The sequence below is a fragment of the Meles meles genome, chromosome 19 (assembly GCF_922984935.1).
Source record: "Meles meles chromosome 19, mMelMel3.1 paternal haplotype, whole genome shotgun sequence".
NCBI classification, from domain to species: domain Eukaryota; kingdom Metazoa; phylum Chordata; class Mammalia; order Carnivora; family Mustelidae; genus Meles; species Meles meles.
Window position 1 is genome coordinate 33084933 of NC_060084.1, and position 24792 is coordinate 33109724.

At 54.1% G+C, this 24792-nt stretch overlaps 1 protein-coding gene across 1 annotated transcript in view; it reads left to right on the forward strand.

Annotated features, from left to right (window-relative positions):
- The first annotated feature begins 12155 nt into the window (after positions 1-12155).
- Positions 12156-24792, forward strand: part of ZNF423 (zinc finger protein 423) — a 330711-nt gene continuing 318074 nt past the window's right edge. The window contains exon 1 of the mRNA XM_045989431.1: positions 12156-12527. Coding sequence (XP_045845387.1) covers positions 12488-12527 — 40 coding nt within the window. The 5' untranslated portion in view covers positions 12156-12487. The remainder of the gene's footprint in view (positions 12528-24792) is intronic.

Sequence of the window (24792 nt, forward strand, 5' to 3'; positions counted from 1 at the left end):
AAGGTCCCAAGGTGTGTGCCTTTCCCTGTGTGATCCTGGATGCTGAAAGACATTTAAGCATGAGAGCCACAGTCCACATGTGACCGGGTGGATGGCAGGCGGCAGGCGGACCCTTCAGTGCTCTTAGAGACACAAGCCTGCCTGACATGCTTCCTGTCATTCCTCAGGGCACATGTGAATGTACCTTTTCAGCCCCAGGTGCCCTGCCGGATGTCTGCTCACCCTCTGCCCGGACCCAACAAGCACCCCGAAGCCCCTGCGGAGCAGGCAGGGCCGAAGGCCACCCAGGGCCCTGCGGTTTTCTCCCCTAGAGTTTGGGCACAGCCTGGCCCCTTCCCTCTTGCCCAGAGCTTTGGTTTCTCAGCCCCTCCCTCTAAAGGCACTCCTTCCTTTCTGCACCCACTGCTCCAAGGAAAGCAGCAGGAAAAAGGGAGACAGGGCAAGGGAGAGTCTTGGTCTTGAGTGGATGACAGAGGGAAAGGGAGAAGCAGACTCCTTGCTGAGCAGGGAGCCCAATGCGGGGCTCGATCCCAGGACCTTGAGATCAGGACCTGAGCCAAAGACAGATGCTTAACCAACTGAGCCACCCAGGCACCCCAAAGGGATGGCTTCTTGAGTTTCAGTTTGTACCCCAGTAAAATGGAACCCTCACTACCTCCCCTGCTTTTTCACATGGTCCTCCCCACCAGGGACAAATGACAACTGAGTACTGTTCAAGACCCTGTATTTCAGAGAAGGCTCCTGGAGCTTCCCTCCTGACATGTGAGTACCTAAATACTAGAGGCATGTCCAGCCCTGCCGGTTACCCAGGACAGAACTCCTTGATCCTCTAGCAGCATTTTAAAATGAAACATGCTTGGTTCTCTTTAGAGAGAGGAAAGGGTACCTAGAAGATTTGACATGAAGCTGCTACGTTTGAGTAACACTGAGAAAACATCCACTATCAACATCAAAGAAAACACCCTCTCCTCAAATGTGTAAAATTTAAACATGTATTGGGGGCATACAGGTATCTGCTATATTGTTTTTTGCTTGTTTTACATCTTTTGTAATTGAAAATTAAAAATTAAGGGGCACCTGAGTATCTCAGTCGATCAAGCATCTGCCTTTGGCTCAGGTCATGATCCCAGGGTCCTGGGATGGAGTCCTACATTGGGCTCCCTGCTGAGCAGGGAGTCTGCCTCTGCCTCTGCCCCTCCCCCTTGTTGTGCACCTGCGCTCTCTCTCTCTCTCTGTCAAATAAATACATAAAATCTTAAAAAAAAAAATTAAAACAAAAAGGGGTTCCGGGCTGGCTCAGTTGGAAAAGCATGCAGGATCTCCAGGTCCTGAGTTGGAACCCCACATTAGGTGTAGAGATTACCAAAAATAGAAACTTAAAAAAATAATAATAAAAGAATATGGACCTTAATGTAGACTGGGGGAAGGATATCCCTTCCCACCAACTAGACAGGTGATACAATTGTCTGTGGTTCCCAGACATCATCTTGATCTCTCTATCTGTGCGTATTTAAACATTTATCCATCTCAAATCAATACATCAAGGCTATGCTTCAGGCAAGGTGTAGAAACGGCAACTGGGCGGCGGAGCCGGGGTCGGGGGGCGGCAATTGGGGCAGGGGGATGGAATCTTCAATTTTAGAGGGAGGGCCGCCTTGATTTCAATCCTGGCTCCATCTCTAAAGCGCCCTGTGACCTTGGGCTAGTGAGTGACTCAGCCCCTCTGAGCCCCGCGTGCTCTTCTGTAAAATGGAGACATTACAGAGCGTGGGGCAGTAACTTGGATGAAGCAGCAAGAGCTCTGTGCAGGTCATCGGGCTGGGCCTTGCAGGCGGGGCACTGGGGACAGAGGTGTGGAAAGGAGGGTGCTTGTCTCCCAGCTAGTCCGGCCGAGGGTCGTTTTGCCCCTCCCCCACCCCGCATCCCGCCCACCCTTAGATGGAGGCCAGGTTCCTGGGAAGTCGGTGGGGATTCAGAGGGCAGAGGAGGGGAATCAGTTTGTTTGCGGGTGTGCTGGTTTTTTGAAGGTGGGTTGGGCACCACGGTTGGCGGCGTCCCCACGGACTACGGCGGGGGCCAGGCTGGGGCGCCGGCCGCGGTAGGCGCGGGAGCTTGGCGCGGCGAGGGACAGCCGGCGTCAGCCGGGCCGCTGAGACCCAGCCCGGAGCTCGCGGGCCACACCCTGGGCCGCTGGCGCCCCAGACGCTGGGAGGTCACTGCGGGCGCCCTGGAGCTGGCTCGGGAGGGGCCGATGCTGCGCGATTAGGAGTACGGGACCTGCTCCCTCTGGCTGCCGCATCACCCCTGCGTCCCTGGTAGCGCGGGCGGAGAGCCAGGGGACCCGGGCCCTTCAGAGCAGGAACCAGACCCACCAGGCGGGGAAGGTCGCCAACCGTCGCCCGGGACCCAATCCCACTTAAAAACATAATTAGAAATACTTAAGCTGGTTGCCAGGATTTAAAATACAAAAGCACACGGAGCGGCGTGATAGCTTCCCACCTCTTTGCAAGGGTGTTCTGCTTGGAGCCGCGATCCTGGCGTCATCCGCCGGTCAGCTTTGCTTTGGAGACCGCGGAGTTTGTGAACCCTGCTAGATTCCTACAGGATCTGAGGCACTGGGGTGCCACGAGTCAGGCGCTGGGCTAGACAACCCACGTCCCTCAGACCCCTTTTCCCCCTCGACTGGGAGTTCCAGCAGGCCAAGGACCTTTCGGCCTCTCCCAGTTGGATCCCCAGCAGCTGGCCCAGGGCCTGTCACAGAGGAGACCTCAGAGGTTGAAAATAAACATTTGCTGCGTGAGGAAAACAAATCCTTACATTTACAGACAGTAAGAGGTACCTTTCTTTAAAAAAAAAAAAAAAGATTTTATTTATTTATTTGAGAGAGAGAGAGCATAAGCCTGGGGGTGGGCTGAGGGGATGGGCAGGGGGAAGGGGAGGGGACGGAGAGAGAGGAAGAAGCCACTCCCCTTCCAGCAGGAAGCCCGAGCTTCCTGGGGGTCCCAGGACCCCCAGATCATGACCTGAGTGGAAGGCAGATACTTAACCAACTGAGCTACCCAGCTGCCCCAAGAGGTAACTTTTTTGAGTATTATCCTAAATGCTTTATGTACTGGCTTATTCAAGCCTCACGACAGCCCTGTAAGGTAGGAACCAGCATATCCCTGTTTTCACAGATGGGGAAACAGAGGCACAGAGAAATGAAATAACTTGCTGGAAGGCAGGGGAGTTGAGAGCACACAGCTGGCTGTCTGTTTTCGGGTTGTCTCATGTCAGTCTTATCTATTGCTAAAAGAAATGACCTCATCCCATCCAGCAACCTCAGGCTCTTAAGATCCCTCACGGGCTCCCCAAGCCTTTTCTGCCACCTGGTATAAGAAGGAACTGGGAGCCTTGTCTTCAAGAGTCAGCTCTGGGTGACAATGTGACCTTGGGCAAGTCTGTTCCTCACTAAGTATCAGAAAGGCACTCCCATCTTCGGAGACCTGTGGTTGGACTAGATCATCTGGAATGGCCTGAATCGCGTGGCCTTTATCAGCCGGGGGTGGGGGGCTGATCTTTCATTTTCTGCCCTTGGAAAATGGGCTCTTCAGGAGTCCTTGGCTTAGCCGGGTGGTGGTTCTGCTCCCAGGGGCAGGAGAAGGTTCGGAGTGCTGGCAGAAACTTCCATTTCCCTTAGCTCCTGCTGTGGCCTTGGCTCTGGGTGGGGGCTCCGGGGCCTCTCCCAGTGGGTGCCAGAGGCTGGAGCTGCCTTTGTCTGCCGCAGGAGGCCAGCCAGGCGGCTTTGGCTGCAGGCGGCCCCTGCCCAGGCCTGGGAGATGGTTTTTTTCCCTGTGTGTTGCAGCTGGGACCGTTTATAATAGGAAAAAAAGAGAATGACCAGGCCAGCCGGCTGGAAAATAAAGAGACTTAAAAAGAAAAGGGCTAGGCTGTTCTTCTCCTGTGGAGGCTTTGGTTAGGCAGAAAGTTTTAGTTCCTTTTTGAAAGGCATTTGGGCTTTTGATGTCCCCTGCGGGAGCTCCCTCTGGCCCCTGGGAAGCCAGGCCCTGGCATGTCCCAATGTGCGTGGCCAGGATGGGGCCGGGGCACTCAGAGGAGGCAGCAGCAGGCCCTGGGAAATACTGCAGCAGGCTGGGGCCACCGGGGCCCGCCTCTGCTCCCAGCCCAAGCCCTACCACCTTGCTTTGGTGGTCTTTCACCTGAATTTCTTCTGCTCCCTCTGGCTCTGAGTGCTGCTCCCCTAGGTGGGCCAGAGGGTGGGAGCAAACCCAGACCTGCTTCTTCCTTCGGTGAGAGAACTAGAGGGATTTTGCAGACGGGGAGACTGAAGCAGAGGGAGGGTTTGCCTGGTAAACCTCGGGGAACCTAAACTTCTTGAACGTGCTTTGCCTTTAAGTATTACAGTGAGCTAACATTTATTATGCCCTTACAGTATGGACGGGGGCCCAGTTACTGAATCCAGGGACCTGGCAGAGAGAAAGTGATTGTGTGCAAAGGCTCTTCTTCCGGAAGCTGCCTTACCAGCTCTCTTCTCGGGCTTTTGCTGGTTCCAGTCCTTGTAAGAGTCCTTGTAAGTGGGCTCTCCTCCTTGTCGGCACATCCCACAGTAGGGTCCTACCATATCCATCACGGAAGAAGGACCACAATCAAACCATGACATTTATTGCCCACCTATGATGTGCAAGGTCATTTCATGCCCTTCACACATCCTGATTCTGATGACATTATCTTTTTGCTCACTACCATCCTCTGCCACTGGCATGATTCTCTTCATTTTATCCACGAAGCTACTTTGTCCCGGGATGGAAAGCCAGACCCTTTTGTCTTGAGAGGCTATGCCCTTTCTGTGGTACTGTGCCTTGTCGGCCTAGAGCCTGCCTCTGGCTTCTCTGGTCTGCTTGCTTCTCCAGCCACATTCACTGGCATGAAGTGAGCGCCATGGGCCCTGGAGGCGGGGGGCAGGTACATATCAAACCCCACCGGTCTTTCCTGAAATAGCTTCCAACATAGTTGTGTGGGCACAGAATCTTACCAATTGGCCTGTGCTGTCCACCAGAAACCCTTTGTGTGAAGATGGTTTCTTGCCCAGACACGTGTTAGGCAAATCCTCTGTAGGTTGCGCAGATTGGCGATCTTTCTCTTAATGCCGTCACTAGGTTCTGAGCACCTGTAGGGCCTGGGGATGCAGTGGGGAGCTGGGTAGACTCAGCCCTGCTGATTCTGCTTCTCTCCTTCCCGCCATGGGCATACGGTCCCCAACTGTATATGTGGGACACAGGGAACACACATACCAGTACTTTTTGGAAATCTCTGTAGCATTTCTCTTGGACCTGGGCACCTAGTACCTTCTTTTCATGACAGTGGACCGAGGGGGGGCGCGGGGGTTGAAGCAGAAAGGGTACATGCATAAGAAACAAACAAATAATGGATTTAAAAAAAATTTTTTTTGGGAAAATGACCTAAGCTAGTTTGGTCCTGCATGCTCTTAGGTCCTTTCTGGTAATTAATAGTCGCTGCAGAAGAGGTGGGAGAAGGTTTGTGACTCCCATGTAACCTCTCTACCTGGGGAGAGTGAAGGCAGGTCCCTGACCAGATCTTGCTACACTCACCGGTGGTTAGCAAAGCAAGCACCGCCTCAGGGACAAAACAGGTCCTATACCCAGCTCAACGAAGTCCCCACATTCTGTCCTGATTTCAGGTTATCTAAACACTTCCGGCGTGAAAAGCGCACTCTGGATGAGACTCTGTCCCACTCCTGCGCAGGCTTCTGTGTCCTCTGCTGGGCACCATGCAGTCATAAATTCTGGCTGGACACTGGACCCCTGGGCCATCAGGCCGGGGATTTTAAGGGCACAGGTGACCCCGGTCTCACAGAATGTGCGTTCCCCGTTCAGGCGAGGTGGTTATGTCTCTAGACAATTTCACTAAACCACATTTTGAGTGTTTTCAATGGCACCAAATAGAGCTCATTTCTGAATCTGTCACTTTTTTTGGGCATCCCATCTGCTTATTAGCAAAACCTTGGTGGCTGGTTGACCCGCTGATGGCCAAAGGTTCTGGAACGGGCTCTGCCTGGTGCAACCACCCCTGGTTTAGACTTAGAAAACTGGGTCCCTATCACATTCCTTATATACTGAACTGTTGTTTCTTTTAAAGAATCACAAGCATCGTAAAAGAAGTATTTCGAGAGAACAAAGCAACAAGTGACCCCAGGCGTGTGTGTGCCACACACCGGGGCAGTTAGAGGTGGTCTGGGTGGAGGTTCTCAGGGCCCTGGCCAAGAGTTTCAAGCTTTCGGAGGGTGTGAGTCCCCTGGGAACCCCCTGCCAAGTTGGTTTCTTTGCTGCCTTGTGGGTGTTCCCTGCAAAGACTGCTGACACTCGAAGAATTAAATAATTATAATAATGATGATAAAATAGAAATGGCTTTCCCAGCTGAACAGAAACTGAAGACAAGGACGTTCCCACACCCGTTGTATTGTTTTTGGCACCGTACTCCCAAAGCCCCTGGGAGGCAGATGTCTGGGCCTGCCGCTGGTCTCTTTGAGTCCTGGTCCTGGTGGGGGGGCAATGGGGACCTTTGGAGCATTTCAGGAGCATCTGCGGGGACTTCCCTCCCCAAAAAGCCACGCTGAGAACTGAGAGCAGAGGAAGGGACTCTCTTGCCTTGCTCTGTTTTGAAGCCTCAGAAACTTCAAGAACAAGCCCTGTGAGAGGGATCCTCAATGTTGTAAATACCGCTGTGGAGGCGGGGATGGTGGGCCAATGCCAGTTAGTAATTGGGGTGCCTGGCTGTCTCCTGATGGCTTGACCTTAGTACCCCTAGGACAGCAGTGCTCAGAGGAGCCTGGACTCCACAAATTGGTGGATCATGCTAGTAAAACAAAAATGCAAAAGAGAAAAAGGAAAAGTCACTATCCACCCAAACACAGATTCCCTCTCAATAGATCTAAAGCTGGTAGGAAGCTTCTAGAAAGCAGGGGGATGTCTGTCCATCTCAAGGGAACACTGTGGGAGGAACTCGCCAGCACGAGGAGGGAACCTGCAGCTGTGATTGGCATCTCCCTCTAGAAACATGGTTGTCCTTGGCGGGTGGTGAAGGTGAGGGACAGGAAGGAAGATGGGAAAATGGAGATCCAGCAAGTTCCTTGCCCGAGGTTCACCAGCGGGGCAATGAAGAAGGCTGCTGGGTTAGAAGATGGGTCCGAGTGGCTGCTAAGCTCGGCTGTGACTATTGCCTCCTTTGGCTCTTGGCTTGGAGTTATGACCCCCTCTCCACAGAATCACCCAGCTCCTTCCCGCCGCAGGCCCTTTACACACACTGTTCATTCTGCCAGGAACTCTCTTCTCTCCCCTCTTTCCTGACTCCTTCCTCCTCCTCTAGGCTCTCAGCCAGACCACCACTGTGACCCTCTGTTTTTTGGCCTCATTTACACTATATTTTTCCTTCTTAGGATTGTTCAAAACTGTCATTAAATAATTATTTATGTGGCCCTTTATTAAAAGTCAGCCTCTCCATGACAGAACCAGCCTCAGCAGGGAGGGCCTGTGGTCCTTGTTCGTGGCTTCCCCCTGAGTATTGGCACACAGTAGGCATACAATCAATAAACGCACTGTGAATAAACAAATGAACAAAGGAATGGATTTCTTCCCTGGGGAGAAACTTGGGGTTAATCTTCCCTCTCCAAAATGGCTGTTCCTTATAGGCCAATGCAAGTTTTTCCAGTAGAGAGTGTGACCTTCGGGTAATTAAAAGGTGAACAGAAATCATGAATTTCACATCGTATATACTCCAGGTATTGTTTACTTCAAGTGTGTGGGTTAACGTGTGCATGGGTGTGTGTGCGTGTGCGGGTGTGTGTGTGCACACGTGTGTGTGTGGATGGGGAGCTAGCCGTCATTTGGTGATTTTCCAAAAAGCCCCTCTTGCACAATTCTGGGGATCCTTCAGGCATATTAGGTTAGAGGCCACAAAAGGAACCCTATCTTATTTTTTTCTTTTAAGATTTTATTTATTTGACAGAGAGCATGAGCGCAAGTAGAGGGAGCAGGAGAGCGAGAAGCAGGTCCCCCACTGAGCAGGACCCTGAGATCATGACCCGAGGGGAAGGCAGGTGCTTCACCCACTGAGCTACCCAGGTACCCCAGAATCCTATTTTACTTTATTTTGTTGTCCTACCTTGTTTTGGTCACTCACTGAACCTCTCCGGCCTTCACCGCAGGACAACCTGCCTCATCCCGAAACTCAGAAGAGGAGGCTCTCTAGATGCCTCTAGGGAGGCATCATTAGGAGTGTGCAGAAATGGTAGGGGATCTGGGGGTAGGTGTCCCCTGCTGCTGCCAAGATATGACCCAGAAGGAAAACACCCATTTATGTGACCAAGGTCTCATTTGTTTTCAAAAACGTCAATTTGTAATTTTTCTTGCATTTTTTGATGGTGGCGTTTCCCCCCATTTACAAAGGATTTCTCTGGCCACTTCTTTGGGCAGGAGCAGCTGTCCACTCTGCAGATGAGGAAGAAGAGGCCAAGGGAGGCCTTTCTCCAAGAGGAGGGGCCCAGACTCCTGGTTACACTGATGCCAAGTAGGCAGGTGGGGTGTGAAACACTGCCTGAAAATGACCCTTTTCTGGTCCCTGGCCACCAGGCTGGTGAGAAACAAGGCCAGCCCTGCCCTCACCCAGTGCCCCCTGAGACCCCTTTGGTAGGAGCGACTGGGTTTTTGCTGCTCTGGAATTTTCCTTAAAACAGCATGTTTTTCTGGAAGGAGTTAAAAATGAAACAAGCTTCAGAGAAAGCGGGGCCGGGCAGAGGCGGGGACGAGGTTGAGCTCCCACTGCACCCTGAAGGCCACTGAGCTGGGAGACAGCAGAGCGGTCTTGCAGGGGAGGGGTGAGGGCCGGGATGCGAACGTGTGCGACTGCGACGTGCGGGGAAGGGGTCCAGAAAACTTTGTGCTCTTCTCCAGGACCCCAGCCCTTGAGGATTAGTTCGGAATACGCAGTCGCCCGCCCCCCCCCTTCTGTTATCCCCACCTCTGGCCTCGGGGGCTTCCGCAGTTCCCTGAGGGTGGAAAAAAGGCAGCACCGCGGGTCTCCAACCACCGCCCGCTGACCCCTCCTTTCCTTCAGCACACCCCTTCCCCACTGCGCTCCTTTTGTCCGTCCCCTTCTCTCCGGCTCCCGGCTGGGCAAGATCCGCGAGTCTTCAGCCCCCCAGAGAGCCAGGGCGGGCGAGCCGGGGGCTGTTCTCCGCCCCCTCCCCCTAGGAGAGGCAGCCCGCGGCGGGGGCACCCCGGAGCCGAGGCCAACCGCCCCCCTCCCCCAGCGTGTGCCATCTGCCGCCTGTCAGCCTCTCTCCGCGGGCCTCGATCCCAGGCGCCGGCGGGGGTGGGGGAGCTGCTGATTCGGCCCCTCCTTCCTGGCTCCTTCCCAGGCGCCTCGCGGCCTCTGCCCTCGCTTTGGCCCTTGGCACCCCCTCGCAGCTACCCCGGCCGTCCCCCAGCTTCGAGAGGCGGCTCCCACCGCCCTCCGGGAAGGCCAAGATGTTGCACACTCCGGGACGCAAGAGCTGGAGAGGGCGGCGACCTAGGGGGTGGCAGCCTTAACTCGGGGGTGGGGTACTCAGGGCTTGCGTCTCGGTTAGGTGACATCTCTGTCCTGCTCTTGGCTCTTCTGGGGATCCTCTCTGCCTCCCGGAGTCAAGGTGTCCGCCCCGGCGTCGCGTTTCGCCGGTCACTCGACTGTACCTCCGAGACGGCCTTGAGCGCGAGAGCTTGGCCTCCCCCCCTCCTACCCCCCCATCCGCCTCAGGCCTCTCCCTGCACCCGCCGGCTGGTGCTCCCTAGCCCCAGGGGTGCGGGGTGGCATCCACCTCCGCAATCAGCCCAGCAAGGGGTTGGAGCCCGCAGGCCCAGAGAGGCGAGCCGGGCCGGGTGGGACTGCGAAGCGAGCCGAGGGGGCTTCGGGCCGGCCTGGCGGGCGGGCTTGGGGACGGCGGGGCGCAGGCGCCCTGCTCCGGGCGGGCGCCGCTGCCCGGCCGGCCCCGGCACGGCTCTCCGCGGGCAGCGGGTTTTTCCCTGAAAGGTTGCCCTGGGTAACTCGTCTCCGAGGGGACACAGCCCTCCCCTCTCCAAGTGGCAACTTATCGATCCGCGAGATTGATAACCCCCAGCGCCGCGCCGCGCACCCGCTTTGCTCTCCCAGCTCTGGGGCGAGCCGGCCCAAGGTGGCGCCACTCGCCCGGGAGGGGGGCGATGTCGGGGCCTCTCCCCCACCCTGGACCCGGCCGCCTGCAGCTGGTGGGGGAGGGGGAGGCTTCAAAGGAATGGTTTAGGGGAGTCGCCTGCGGAAGACTTTTCCCAAGGGTGAGCGCTTTCCCGGCGGGCTCTGAGATCAAGCCTCGGTTGGCTCGAGTCGCAGGGGAGCGAGGCGCCCCCTGGTGGTTGGGGCAAAACTGTGGACTGTAGGAGCAGGGTTTTTTTGTCAACCGCGGGGGAAGGCAGTGCTACTGCAACGTTTTGGGGACGAGATATTCCTTTATTGTCTTAAATAAGACATGCGCACCCAGATTGCCCTACAAATTCAGGTGTGGAGGGCCGCACAGAGTTAGCTTGGTGCTGGAAGAGTTTGCAGATGTGGGACAGAGATGGTCTTCAAACACCGACCAGTGGGCAGAGTTCAAGACGGAAAAGCCAAGTTCGGAGATAATTCATGTCCGTGGGGCATAATTTGCGGAAGTGGCGTGCTGGGGCAATTCACCCCAGTTCGCGCACCCCCCCCCCCCCACTTTTTGCAGTTTGTGACGCTAATTCATCTCGGCGAGCTTGACAGCACGCATAGGCCCTATGTCAGTTCCCTCTTCCCGCCCCAGGTGCCGCGGGTGCCCAAGTCAGGGGGCCCCGCGTGCCGGTGCGGTGCCCGCGCCCGCGCCGTGCCTGCCGCCGCCGCCGCCGCCGCGGTCCGGGTTTTGCGGGCGGCCGGAGCTGTATTTCCAGCGCTGTCCATCGCTCGGTGCTGTTGGCCCTCTCTCCGTCTGATCCGAGCCGGAGCAGTGCGGGGCGCCCCACGGGATCAGAGCGCTCCCCCGCCGGGACTCCGCTCCTCACATCCTCCTGCTGGGACCCGGCTACATTTCCAGCCAAGCCTGGCTTTATTATGTGTCTCTGCAGTGCAGCCCCAGCAGCCGGATCGGGAGGAGGAGAGCCAGCGACCACAAAGAAGACAGGAGCGCAAGGGAGGCTGGCGGGCGGGCCGGCGCCGGCTGGAGCGCGGAGGAGCCGGGGCGCAGCCGTCGCCGCCGCCGCCGCCGCCGCCGCCGCCGCTGCCCGGGAGGACGGGAGCCCGGCCGCCGCCTGCTCGTCCTCCTCCGCCGCCGCGGCCGCCGCCTCCCCCCTCTCCGAGCCCCTGGCCCATGGAGGCAGCTAGCGGGGCCGGCGACTTGGCACCGGCCTGGGGATCGGCTGCGCGCCGCGCGCTGAGCACCGCAGCCCGAGGGCAGGCAGCGGCGGCCCGGCGCACGGGCTGAGCGATGCCCAGGGCACGGGCGCGCCTGCCCGCCGCCGCCTGAGCGCCCCCGCGCGCCCCTTCCTCCTCCGGGGGGCCGGCGCCGGACCGAGCCGAGAGCCAGAGAAGGGGGCGTGAGCCAGGGGCCCCGAGCTGTGGCTTCCGAGCCACTGCGGCCGTTTCGAGCCCCCCCAAGTAGGCTGAGTTGAGGGACCCCCCCTTCCCATCCATCATAATCTCCAAACCAGGCGTTTGGGCATTTTTTAGCCATTAATATTTATTTATTTTTTTTGTGTGTGTGTGGCAGGGGATAATTTGAAGGCTTTTTTTTTTTTTTTTTCCGGGGGGTGCTGAGCTTCCGCGCTCCCGACCGCCTCCCGGTCTCCACCCCCCCTGAGACCCCCTCGACTCCAGCCCCGTCCCCCCTCCTCAGATGGGTTCATTGTGAGCTCCGCACCGGGCTGCGTGGCCGGACGCCTGCAAACTTTGCACAAAAATCCGGCAAGGGGCGGAGGAGGAGAAGGAGGAGGAGGGTGAGGGTGGCGGTGGGGTGGGGGAGGGAGGGAGGGGGCCGCAGGGGCCGGGGGCCGGCGGGGGGTGGGGAGGAGGAGGGGGGCGGCTTTTTTTTTTTTTTTTTTTTTTTTTTGCATAACTCGGCTCGGCCGAGTGGCCTCCGGACTCCCCGCGCCGCTGGGACCGCCGCTGGGACCGAGAGCCCCCGGCTGCCGCATTGCAACAGGCAGGGCCCCGGCGCGGCCCCCGGGCCTCCCCCCGCCCCCGAGCGGCCTCGGCCGGCCCGGGCCGTCCCCCCCAGGGAGGCCGCCCCGGACCTACGATCCGCTCCCCGCAGCCGCCGACCCGGCTGCAAAAAAAAAAGTTTCCGAGAGGCAGGCGGAGGAGAAGGGGGAGAAGGGCAGCCCGGAGCGGCGGGGGGCGGCGGGGGGAGCCGGCCGCGGAGGGCGACGGAGCGCCGGGAGCCCCGGACATGTCCAGGCGGAAGCAGGCGAAGCCGCGCTCGGTGAAAGGTGAGCGAGGGAGGCCCGGCGGAGGCGCGAGCGAGCGAGCGGGGAGGGAGGGAGCGAGGGAGGAGGGACCGGCGAGCGGGCGGGCGGCCGGGGACCCGCGCGAGCGAGCCGAGAGGAGGAGGAGGCGGCGGCGGAGGAGGAGGCGGAGGCGGAGGAGGAGGAAGAGGAGGGGGAGGAGGAAGCCGGGAGCGGGAGGCGGAGGCGGCGGAGGGGGCACGCAGCGGACACCCTACCCAACCGGACCCTCTCCGGGCTCGGCGTCGCCGCCCGCGAGGGACCCGGGCCTGGGGGCGCCGCTGAGGGGCTCTCGCCGCTCCCTCCGTGCGGGCCCGGGGCCCGCGTGGCCAATCAAGGGGTGCGGGCCTGACTTGGCGGGGATTGCGAATCTCCGCGGCGGCGGGCGGGCGGCGGGAGGAAGGAAGAGGCGGTGAGGACCGGCGCCCCGGAGGCCGGCAACTCCGAGGCCGCTCCCGCCGGGCCCCGGGCCTTGCCGCCTTTCCTCGCCCGCGCCTTGTCGCCCTGGGACGCCGTAGCCGAGGGCGGCGGGCAGAGCTTGCGCGCGCCTTGAGCGCCGCGTCCCCGCCCCGGCCACCAGGCGCCCCCTCCCTGTCCCCTGCCCGGGCCGCGCTCCCGGCCAGGGCCCCCGCACTTCCTGCCTCCTCCACCGAGGCCAACCGGGCCGGGAGCCTCCGCCAGGAGTTCATTGTCTGCGCAGCGCCGGCAGGACGCGGGTCCCCAGGGGAGCGCAGCGGCAGCCGCGCGGGCCCCTCGGTGGAAGGCGTCTGGGACCCAACCCCGGGCACTCACATCCTCGACACCTAGGCCAGTTTCCTGGGTCGGTTCCCCGGAGTGCACACGTTAGTGAGGATCCACAACACAACGGACACACAAAAACAGCTTGCGACCCCCTCCCCCGCCCCCACCGCGTCTCCTTTGCTTTGCTTTCCATTTCCATCAAGGGCCCCCGGCTAGAGTGGGCCCCTGGAGAGCAGAGGCCCCAGGGAGAGGCCCCGCGCTGGCGACAGAGCCCCTCCCCTGCCCTTCTCTCCCCACTGACTGGCCTCTCCAGGCCTCGCCTGCTGCTTTGTCCCGATTCCAGCGCCTCGGGTGGGTGCCCGACCGACCCGTCCAGCTGAGAGCTGACAGAGGAGGGACAGGATGAGAGCTGCTAGGTCTCTGGAGCCAAAAGTCCCGAGGCCCTTGTCCTCTCCCAACTCCCCTGATGACCTCTGGCCCGAGCCCAGTTCTGCTCTGAAAAGTTCATTTCCTGGAGGCCTGCGCGGGAAGGCGCTGGGGCCCCGCTCCCTTCCTGCCAGCCTTGCTCCTGGCTGGAAAGGCCGGGACTCAATCTGGCAAGGAGGGTCGTGAGACACCCGCCGTTGCTCTCCTTCTAAAGTCCCAGCAGATTCCAGGGCTCCTGGCTGAGCAGAGACTGCCCCTGTCATCTTAGAAGCAGACCAACTCAGTCCAAAGTCTCAGCAAGGCAGCTGCTCCCTTTCCTCTTTTTCCTTGAGAGAAGTTGGTTTTGTTCCCCTCCCTGTGGCACGCATCCCAATCGGGGATAACCTGGTCTGCTCTTCAGAACTGGCGATCCAGAAGGTGTTCTGGTGGAGGCACAGGGAAACCGATAGCCCCCAAGAACGGGACAGGCAAATGGTAGATGTTTGTCCTTTTGCTGAATAGGAAAGGCTCTGTGGCTTGAAATATTATTTGATTTCTTTTCTTTTTCCCTGGCATACCGCTCACTCCTTCAAGAGCTACTTAAGGTGGCCCAGAAGAAAATGTAGACTCAGGATCTGTGGTTGGGAAAACAGTTTTATTTAACTCAGGTAGTTGATTTTGAGTTAAATCTGTGTTTAGGAGCAGGGTTTTCATAAAGGAAGATGCAAAGCTTAGCTACCTCTAACCTCAATCCATGCCTCTGAACCTCCTTATTTTAGAAGGCGAGAGACACAGAAACCAAAGGTAGAGCAATTTGCCACGAACAGATGGGTGGGTGTTTCAGAGTTGCTCGAACCTAATTCTAAAACCACTCTCTGTATCTCTGAGAAAGACTCAAGAATTGGTCTCAGCTTTTCATGAAATGAGCCTTGACATGATTTTTAATGAATTTCTCTCTCTAAATCTGTATGTGTGTACGTATAGCTGACAATTCAAATGAATTGGTGGGGGAAAGACCGCAAAGTGAGAACAAGACCAGTGTAGGCATTTTGAGAACTATTATTATTTAAAAAAAAATTATTTATTTGACAGAGAGAGACATAGTGAGAGAGGGAACACAAACAGGGGGAGTGGGGAGAGGGAGAAGCAGGCTCCCCGCCGAGTTGGGACCCCGACGAGGGGCTCAATCCCAGGACCCCAGGATCAGGACCCCAGCCGCAGGCAGATGCTTAAGGACTGAGCGACCCAGGCACCCTGAGAAGTATTGTAAATATCAGCCACACAGCGCCTTTCTGCCCTTGGAGCCTAGGATCTTCTGTTTCTCCCTTTGGTTCTTTGCATTTTCCAGAAGCAGCTTCGACCCTCGCCTCTCACCATTTTGCCTTTTCTTCAGTTTACCGGGGTGAATAGGGTGGAGATATGACCACTTGTCAAGGGAGGAATTAAGAGAGATGATAATTTGAATAGACAAGAGTTTCAGCAGATGATGGATTTATTGCGTTTCAAGAACTGCTTCTCCCCTTTCTCAGACAATATTCAAAAGTGTGCGCTTGAGTGTGGACAGCTCCACACCAAGTGTTTAAAATGACAAGGTCTTCACCTTTCAAGATGCTGGAAGGTGCTTCTTAAGGAACAGTGGTGCCTTTTACATTTTATTTTATTTTATTGTGCCTCCACTGCTGTGTGTCAGGGCTAACGTGGAGGCATTGTGGACTTCCCCAGCCTGCGCCTTCTGCTGCGAAAGTCGCTTGGCTGTAATTCGTAATTGATCTCGGAAACGTGAAAGCCCATAGCAGGAAGGAAAGACAGAAATATAACAATTTCTAATGGATGCTCAGAAAGTGTGATTTGAAAGCCCGGGTGTTGCTGCTTTGAAAAATCAAACAGGCCTGGGGCGGGGGTGGGAGGGGTCTCCCTTTCCACTCATGGGCACAGCCTCAAGGGGGGGTCACTTGTCCCCTTTGGCTGTTTGTCCTTCTATGGAAAACCCAGCTTCCAGGGAGGACACTCAGCAAATAGGGAAGGGGGCCAGGGTACTAGGGCAGGGGGGAGAATAGCTTCACTGGTTTTCAAAAGCCTTGTGATTAAGAAAAATAATAATAATAAAACACCAAAACCCCACGAATGTTACAAAAGTCACATTTTCTGACCGATTTTCCCTCCCTACAACACTCTCCCCTTTTCTGTCTCCTGGTGGTGTGGTGTGGCAGTTGTGAGGACATTTGTTTCCTTTAACAATTTTGGCCTCATTCTCCGGGGCTGTTCTCATCACTTCTCACTGATGTTATTTTGGCTGATGATGTCAGGTGACTTGGTAACCTGTCTCCGTTCACCCACACTGCCTCTGCAGATCCAAGAAACAGGCTATTTATTTATGTATTTGGAAAACTAATACATCTTTTTTTTTTTTTCCCAGACTCAGCTTAAAACTTTGGAATGATTTTAATTTAATACTGTTGATTTTCTCCATCTAGCAACTGCCTATTAATTACAGTTCTTAATATTAATTAGCACTCAGGCTGTGTCCACGCATTTCCCACCCCCCCCCAGCCAACATCCCAACTCCCCTCCCTTCTCCCACCCCCTTCTCTGCACTCCCCTCCCCTTCTCTGTCTTCCTCTCCTGCCAGCCAGTAGCCCCTCCAAAAGTACATCTTAGAAATTTGGTGGTCTGGGGACTTGGGAACAGTGTAGATCGCCACTGCTTGTGTTTCCATGGAAATAATTGAGATGTAATAAATAGAGGCGTTCTGAGGTTACAGGTTTCTTGATTCAGCTGAGACCACATACAAGTGTAAATTGTCGAGATTTGTTTGGCTAAATGTACATGATCTTGTAGGAAGGGCAAAACAAACCCTTTCTGGTTCTTTAGCTTTTGTGTGGATTGGGCAGTGATGTTTAATCCTAATTTTTCATCGTCCCCTCCTCCATTAAATCATGGACTTCCAGTGCGTGGAAGAGCCTGTCTTACTCTAGAAAATATCTTTTATGGCTAGTCATTGCTCTTTAGATTCTTATACCTGTTTCCTTGCAAAAACTTCACAAGCAATAACGTAAGATAACTGTGTGCCTCTGGCAGAAGGACCCTGCTAAACGTCTAACCCGTAGGTTAGATGCCTAACCATGTAGGTTACGAATGCCCAGCTTGCATTCATAATGGAAGGTGCAAAATGCTGGTGACTTTACAGTCCTAGAGTCAGTCGGTAGACCGGCCAGCCCTGGCACTGTGAAGGCATGCTACAGTGTGTCAGCAGAGGAGGAGGAGGAGGGAGAAACCTGAGAGGGGAAACAGGAGTGCAATATCTTTGAGCACAGTGTTGCTAGCTGGAGACCAAAGGGGGATCCGGTTCAGTCTAATAGAAAGTTGCAATAATTGCCGTATCTGTAGCCAACTCTTAAGCTGGTGGCTGTGGAATTCTTCCCCTGATGTAGGATTTAATAGTCTGGCAATTAGATGCATTGATTTCTCTTAACTGTTCATTTGGATGTGTAAACGAAAGGAACATGCCACGGAGGCTGATGGTATGGGCGTGCTTGCTGCTGGAAAGGCTGATGGCGGTGGAGGTGGGGAGGATAGGATTTTTCGGGGTGGTTTTGAGGCCAATTCCCTCCTCTCTTAACATTTCTGCTTGTGACATGAATAGCACCTGTTGTTCGGAAACTGCTTAAAAATAAACAATTAAAAAATAAACCGGAAGCAACTACAGTTATGTCTGAAAAGTGAAAAACATCTTTCCGGCTTCAGATGCCCCTCGAGTTGCATCTCCGTCTTGGAGTGGCTGGACTCACCTATTTTTGGCAGATGGTCTGTTAGGTACCAGAGGCAAAAGTCACAAAACACCTTGGCCCTGAGTTCCAAAGGGACTCCCTGCTGGAAATTGAGTGATTTTGCCCCCCTACCCCCCACGCTTAGCAATAGTCTGGGGCCTGGGGCCACCTAGACCCTCGCTCTGTCAAGCCTCGGAGAGGTGTGGGGACGTGGCATTTTGGACCTCTTGGGGGTGGGTGGGTGGGTGACTTCCGTGGCTTAGATAGCGTGCAGATAATGAAGGCTTAAAACATGAGCCCTTCTGCACGCCCTGCTCCTGGACCCGCAGGTGGTACCAACTTCTGACGTGCGATCATCAAAAACTCTTATTGGTAAGCAAGCTGAAGTGGCTAGCTTTCCGGACTGCCTCTCCACTGCCCACCCCCATTCTTTTTACTAAACTGAATGTGTAGATTCAGTTAACCCTTTGGTCCAGGTAAAACTGAATTTACCTTTCCTGGATCTTGTCTATGGTACACTGGTGTTTGCAAAGAATGTTATCTTCATGTCTTCTGAACGTTTGCCGTAGATACCAGGGCTTCTTATCTGTGGGTCTAGGTTAATAGTGACAGAATACCTTGAAAACTGTTAGGGGGCTCCCCATGACGGTGGGTAGCCAGGGAAAACCTGAATTGGCAAATTTGACAATTTCTGCAGATTCCTGTCAGCTTGCAAGGGTGTTTTGTGCTCGTGGTAGTCGGGGATCCAAATAGTTTTGCACCCAGAATGGACTAATTAAGCCTGGATCGGTTATATCCCAATTGAAGTTTTCGGTGCTGTCCGCTCCCTCTGCCTACGGTGGGAGAGAGAGAGGGTGGAGTGGAGTGGGGGAAATGCTGATGGAAAGTTTTGATTCATAGCTTACCTGCCAGGCTCGGTGGCAGCCAACGATTGGGGTTGTACACTCAGTAAATAAAAATACTTTACCTCTTTCAAGGAGCGCCAATTAGCTGATTGCTCTGTGTGGCTGTCTTTAAGGGGAATGCTGTTTTACCTATCTTCTCGTACAAAGGTTTGATTTTTAATGTCTTGTGAAAAGGATTCTCTTTGTCTTGATTGATGTCAGGAATAAAAGCATGATGGTAATATCCCTTTGAAAGCTATTGTATTGTCAGCCCTGGCTGACAGCGGGAGGGCCTCCCAGCGTTATAGATTAGTGCTGTGAAAACACTGACATTTTCTTTGTTACGTTGCTGTTGTTCTACTTGCAAAGTCAATTACACAATGTTGGAGCTCAGTTACCGAGTTGACTTTGGAAGTAGCAACGTCTTTCATTCTCGTCTTAAAGATATAATTTTCCTTTGTTGTTGTTGTTTTGTTTTGTTTTCTTTCTTTTTTTTTTTTGACCTGCCTCCCACCACGCCCCCCAGCCCCCACCCCCCCAAGAGTCTGAACGCGTTCTCTAGGCAAACACACTCTACTTTCAATTGTGACAAGTCCAATTCAAAGATTGCCACGTCATTATCTCCGAATTCTTCTGCTCATTCACATTTCACATTTCGTGGCTTCTTATTGATAGAGTGACTACAGCAGCCAAGATACATAAAAAAAAGCTATCAAATGAGATTACAGTGTTGATAATATCAAGTGGATTGTTCTCTGGATTTGGGGGTCCTTGAGGTTGGCAAATTCAGAGTTTTCTTTCTTTTTTTCCTGTAGAGTCTGACACGGGCTGAACCAGGTTCTTGGGTTGATGGGACCTCAGCAAACAGGTTTTTTTGTTGTTGTTGTAATAGAAGGTTTATACGCATTCTGATCTCAGAGGCTGGAACTGTTGAGCTTTGGACTCAGAAATCCCTGATGACTTTACGGCAGGGGCGAAAGGGGTCTGCTAAGAGAATCATGTCGCCCGTCTGTCCCCCATTGAAGATGGCAGCCTGAAATTCTAAGGTGGTCTAAGTGTGCCTTTACTGGGCTCCCCTGGACTCGGAGGTGATTTGCATTCCCACGTAAGTGTGTGGCAGGGAAGCAGGGCGTGATATGTCCCCGGCTGAAAACGATCAGGCAGGATGTTTTATATTCATCCTCTCCCTTCCCCTCCTCCCTAGCCTGGCCTTCTCCAGAAAGAGAAATACCCAACTTCCTTAGTTCTCTCAACCGGCCCCAAAGATGCAGTTCCCTGAGAATGCCCGGGGACCGGGCTGCCACTACCACTGACTCCATATGACAGGGACCCGTCGGGAGACTCCGTCCGAGGACACTAATTGTGGGCCCCCGAAGTTATTATTATGAACCACCAGACAACAGCCTGTGCTCGCCAGCAATTTGTCAGGACTAATTTTGTTTTTCTCCAATAATTGAAAATTAATGTCTTGAAGTGAAAGCAGATGTTCATGCCATCTTCTGAATTGGGATATAAAATGGGGCTCTGTAGATGGGCTCACTAATTTAACAGCAATTTTCCTCATGGCTAATGGGGGTGCTGGGGCTGCCGTCACCTAACGCTTGGGGTGAGGGGATGAGAGAGAGAAAGAGAGAGAGAGCGGAGCCCACTTGGATGAGTTCTGCTGTCCTGGGTACATGCAGCCAAGCCCTGGGAAGGAAGGTGTGGCTGATGCGCTCATTCTGGGGGGAGAATATGTCAACCAAAAGTTTTCCTTGGGCTGTGAAACTTGGACGGGTCCTCGTTTTGAATACTCATTCGCACAAGAAGGATTTCTGGAGATAATCCATGGCATTATGCTGGAAACGGTAAGGGGAACCATGACTTGGGGAGAGCATGGATTCCCGGCAGCTGGGAGCTGGTTACCTGTCCCTGGTGAGAAGCTGGTTACCATCCCATTTCCAGGGCTCCTGGCTGGCTCAGTGTTTGATTGTTGATCTCGGGGTGGTGAGTTCGGGCCCCACATTGGGTATAGACATCACTTACATAAATAAATTAAATTAAATTGCACGTCCCCAGGCCCAGACTCTTAGAGACACTCACCCAGCTGGTCTGGGGAGGGCCTCAGATCTCCTCATTCTTTTTCCCCTTTCAAAAATTACAGTAAGCTATGTATAACCTAGAATGTACCATCTTAAGCATTTCTAAGTGTGTGGCTCGGTGACATTAGTTCCTTCATGTTGTTTTGCAATCATCGCCACCGTGAACTTTCATTTTCAGGCAGCACCCAGGTGGTGGTGGTGGTGGGGTCTTAGCCCACCACCCTCGGAGGAAGCCACCCGGTTCAAGGGTGCCATTTTCCAGGGTAGACCTGAGAAGCAGGCTCGGAGGATCAAGGGACTCTGGAGCTCTGGCGGGGCCATTCCTTGCTCTAGTGTGAGAAAACCCAAAGGTAGGGCAGGGCGCTGGATGAGGGACCCCATTAGGGCGGGGGCCTGGGGGCAAGGCAGGGGGCTGCCTAGCAGCTGTGCGAGCAGGTGACCCGGTCAGGATTAGAACATTTGTTCTCTCTCCTTGGGGGCACCGTTCGTTTGGGCCTGGCTGGGTGTGAGTTTGCCGAGTGGCCCTAGCAGGGCAGATCCCCAGGCCCCCATACCTGCGTGCCAGGACCCAGACAGCACCCCTGCTCCCCCAGGTCTGCACCCTTCAGAAAAGGGAGGGACAGTTGTTCTGGAATGACTGCCTCGTTGCCCGGCTTCCCAGTCCTGGAGTGCCCACCACCTCTGGCCCGCAGGTCTGGGCAGTGCTGACGCTGGTACCGTTCTCCTCCTTGGAGGGACCAGGCACCTTTCTCTCCCCCGGTTTTCTCTGTAATTGAAATTTGTCCTTTCGTTACCTGGGCATGAATTATTTTTTGCAGTGTTGTCATTCCCTATCCTGCTGTGAGGTTTATCTCTTCTGTTGATCCTAATTAAATAAAACATACTGTTCACCTAACTCCGGTTGCACTGCATTTTACCTGCCTGAAGGCAGAGTGATGGCCATCTGGGCTTGGTTAGGGAGCAGGGCTTGGCTGGAGAAGGGAGCTGGGGTGGCCACGGCTGCCAAATCCAGGCTTGGTGTACGCCCTTGGCCTGGGGGCTGCAGGACCTTGCAGCCACCAGCAACAGTAAGCCTATTTCTGGTTTGGGAGAAATGACTTTGTCCCTAGCCCCCTGGGATTGCAGGCCTGAACCTGGGGAGAGGAGAGACAATCACCAGGCCTAGAGAGTCCCCAGGGAGAGGGGGAGGGAGGAGAATGGGTACCCAGAGGAGGGGAGATGGAAAGAAGGGGCAGGCTCCTCTAACCTGGGGTGGAGGCTCCAGAGTGTTGGGCTCTCTGGGGAGCAGTGAGCAAAGCACACGTTCTGGGTGCTCAGGACAGCTCTGCAGATGCCCCGGCCAGGGGCCTGGCACTCATGGTGGGAGATTAGTCAGACTTCCACTCCTTTTGTCTTTGAACTTCTCAGACTCCTGCCAGCCTCAGCTTGAAGAGGAACCTGGAGGTTCACTTCATTCAGACCTCTTTGGGTGTGCTTGTGGCATCCTTAGTTTCATCCATCCTGGACTTACATACTTCCACTCCCAGGGAGCTCACTACCTATATGCATTTTTTTTTTTTTTAAAGCTTGTATTTCATATGTTCTTCTTTTCCATTAAACTCAATCTGCCTCCATAATATTGGTGCCTGGGTTCTGGTTCTGTCTCCTGGGGCCTTAGGGAGTAACTCAGATCCCATTCCCAGAGCAGGCCTATTGAGAGTTGACAAAGCTTGCCATGCCCCACTCACTCAGGGGTAGGAAATCATGGATGGGATATGGTCAGCCTGGCGGACTTCTGGGACCCCACACGGACTGGGGGATGCCATTGACCTGAGCCTCTGAGTCCTTGTGTTTATAAAGGATTTTTTTTTTTAAGATTTTATTTATTTATTTGACAGAGATAGATAGAGAGATCACAAGTAGGCAGAGAGGCAGGCAGAGACGGGGGTGGGGTTGGGGATGGGGGGAAGCAGGCTCCCTGCTGAGCAAAGAGCCTAATGCGGGGCTCGATCCCAGGACCCTGAGATCATGACCTGAGCTGAAGGCAGAGGCTTAACCCGCTGAGCCCTATAAAGGATTTAAGTGAGTGCGTACACGTGCAAACTTTGAGGGGCTCAGTGAATGGGTGGGTGAGTGAGGGAGTAGTGGACAAGTGACTGAGTAACGAGCGAATGCTCTCCTAAGTGAATGAGCGAGTGGGTCATCTGACTTGGGCTTATCCCCCCACCCCAGCCCCTTCCCTCAGCATCTTTGATGGATTCTCCGCCCCCCCCCCCCCCAGCCCCTGTTCCTGTTCAGGAGGTGAGAGTCCTGTTCATGGAGCAGTGGGGGCCTCATGCCCCTTGCAGGTGGGTGGGGATGGCTTGTGCCTGTTCTCCCCTTTATCCTCACCCACAGTTCGGGTTCAGCGGGATATTGCAGCTATGGCTGATCCAAGGCTTTGTGCCAGACTGTATGCTAGGTTGTAAAACATCATTTTTATTTTTATTTTTTTTTATTTATTTATTTGACAGAGAGACATCACAAGTAGCAGAGAAGCAGGCAGAGAGAGAGAGAGGGAAGCAGGCTCCCCGCTGAGCAGAGAGCCCGATGTGGGACTCGATCCCAGGACCCCGAGATCATGACCCGAGCCGAAGGCAGGGGCTTAACCCACTGAGCCACTCAGGCGCCCCTAAAACATCATTTTTAAATGATTAAACCAATATGATACTTTCATACTAAATTTTAAATAAACTTCTAAGCAAAATTTTTTTTTTAAGATTTCATTTATTTATTTGAGCCAACATGAGCAGGGGGGAGGGGCAGAGGGAGAGGGAGAAGCAGACTCCCTGCTGAACAGGGAGCCTGATTATATCCGGGACTCAAGCCCAGGACCTTGGGATCATGACCTGAGCTGAACGCAGAGGCTTTAACCCACTGAGCCACCCAGGCCCCCCAAGTCCAGCTTTTATTAAATGGCCTTTGGGACTGCTCTCATCTTTCAGGGACCCACTGACCTTGAATAGCACTAGGAGTGAGGGCCGGAGTTGGGGGGATTTTGCAGGAAGGAGAAGATGGGATGCGTTTGCAAGGGAACCTGACAATTTAATCAAACTCCGAATGAAAAGGAAAGACCCCCTTCTGGCTGAAGGCCCGAGTCAAGATTGATTTATTTCTCCCTGGAGTTGTGGGAATTGTGGGTTGGAGGAAACATGCTCTGTGATCTTGGGCAGGACAGCTCCCTCTATGGGCCTCAGTTTCCCTGTCTATAAAATGGGATGGAACTGGCTGGCTGAACTACCTGCCTTAGATGGTTTAGGATTTTAATTCCTAGAACCCAAAAAGGGGAAAACACAAGAAGCTTTGGTTTGGGGAAAAAAAAAAATACAGGTTAGGGGGTGCCTGGCTGGCTCAGTGGGTACAGCATTCAGCTCTTGATCTCCGGGTGGTGAGTTCAAGCCTCATGTTGGGGTAGAGTTTACTTAAAAAAAAAAAAAAAAAAAGTTTTTCTCTATCTTTCTTTTTTTAAAAATTTCACATTTTTATGTAAATTCTAGTTAGTTAACAAAGAGGATAATAAGATTGGTTTCAGGTGTAGAGTTCAGTGACTAACACCCTGTGCTCATCCTAACAAGTGTCCTCCTTAATGCCCATCACCCAGGGGCGCCTGGGTGGCTCCATCAGTTAAATGTCTGACTCTTGGTTTTGGCTCAGGTCGTGATCTCAGGACCCAGAGATGGTGCCCACACAGAGCCGGGAGGGGATCCGTGCTGGGTGGGGGATCTTTTTGAGATCCTTTCCCTCTGTCCCTCACTTTGTGAATGTAGGTGTGCTTGCTCTCACTCTCTCACAAATAAGTAAATAAGCATGTAAATAAGTAAATACATAGATAAGTCCTTAAAAAAATACTCTTCACCCATTAAGCCCCTCCCCCGCCTACCTCCCTCCACCAACCCTGTTTCTTCTCTATAGTTGAGTTTTTTATGGTTTGCATCTCTCTCGCTCTCTCTCTCTCATTTTTTCCCTTCCTCTGTGTTCAACTCTTTTGTTTCTTAAATTCCACATCTAAGGAAATCCTAGGGTATTTGTCTTTCTCTGGCTGACTCCTTTCCCTCAGCTCGATATTCTCTGGCTCCATCCATGTTGAGGCAAATGGCAAGAGTTCATGCTTTTGATGGCGGACTGATATTCGGTGATATAAATGTATACCACGTCTTCTTTATCCATTCATTAGTCGGTGGACATTTGGGCTCAGAATCAGTAAGTATTTAACAAAACAGGCTAGAAAGCTATTGCTGGGTCTTTTCAAGTTACTCTGTAAAGTGACCGGTCCAGAGAGTGAGAATTCCAAAGAGGCAGCTCTAGGGAACCTTGCATAGGGCAGCTGGGACCTCCCTTGCTCCAGACCCTTTTG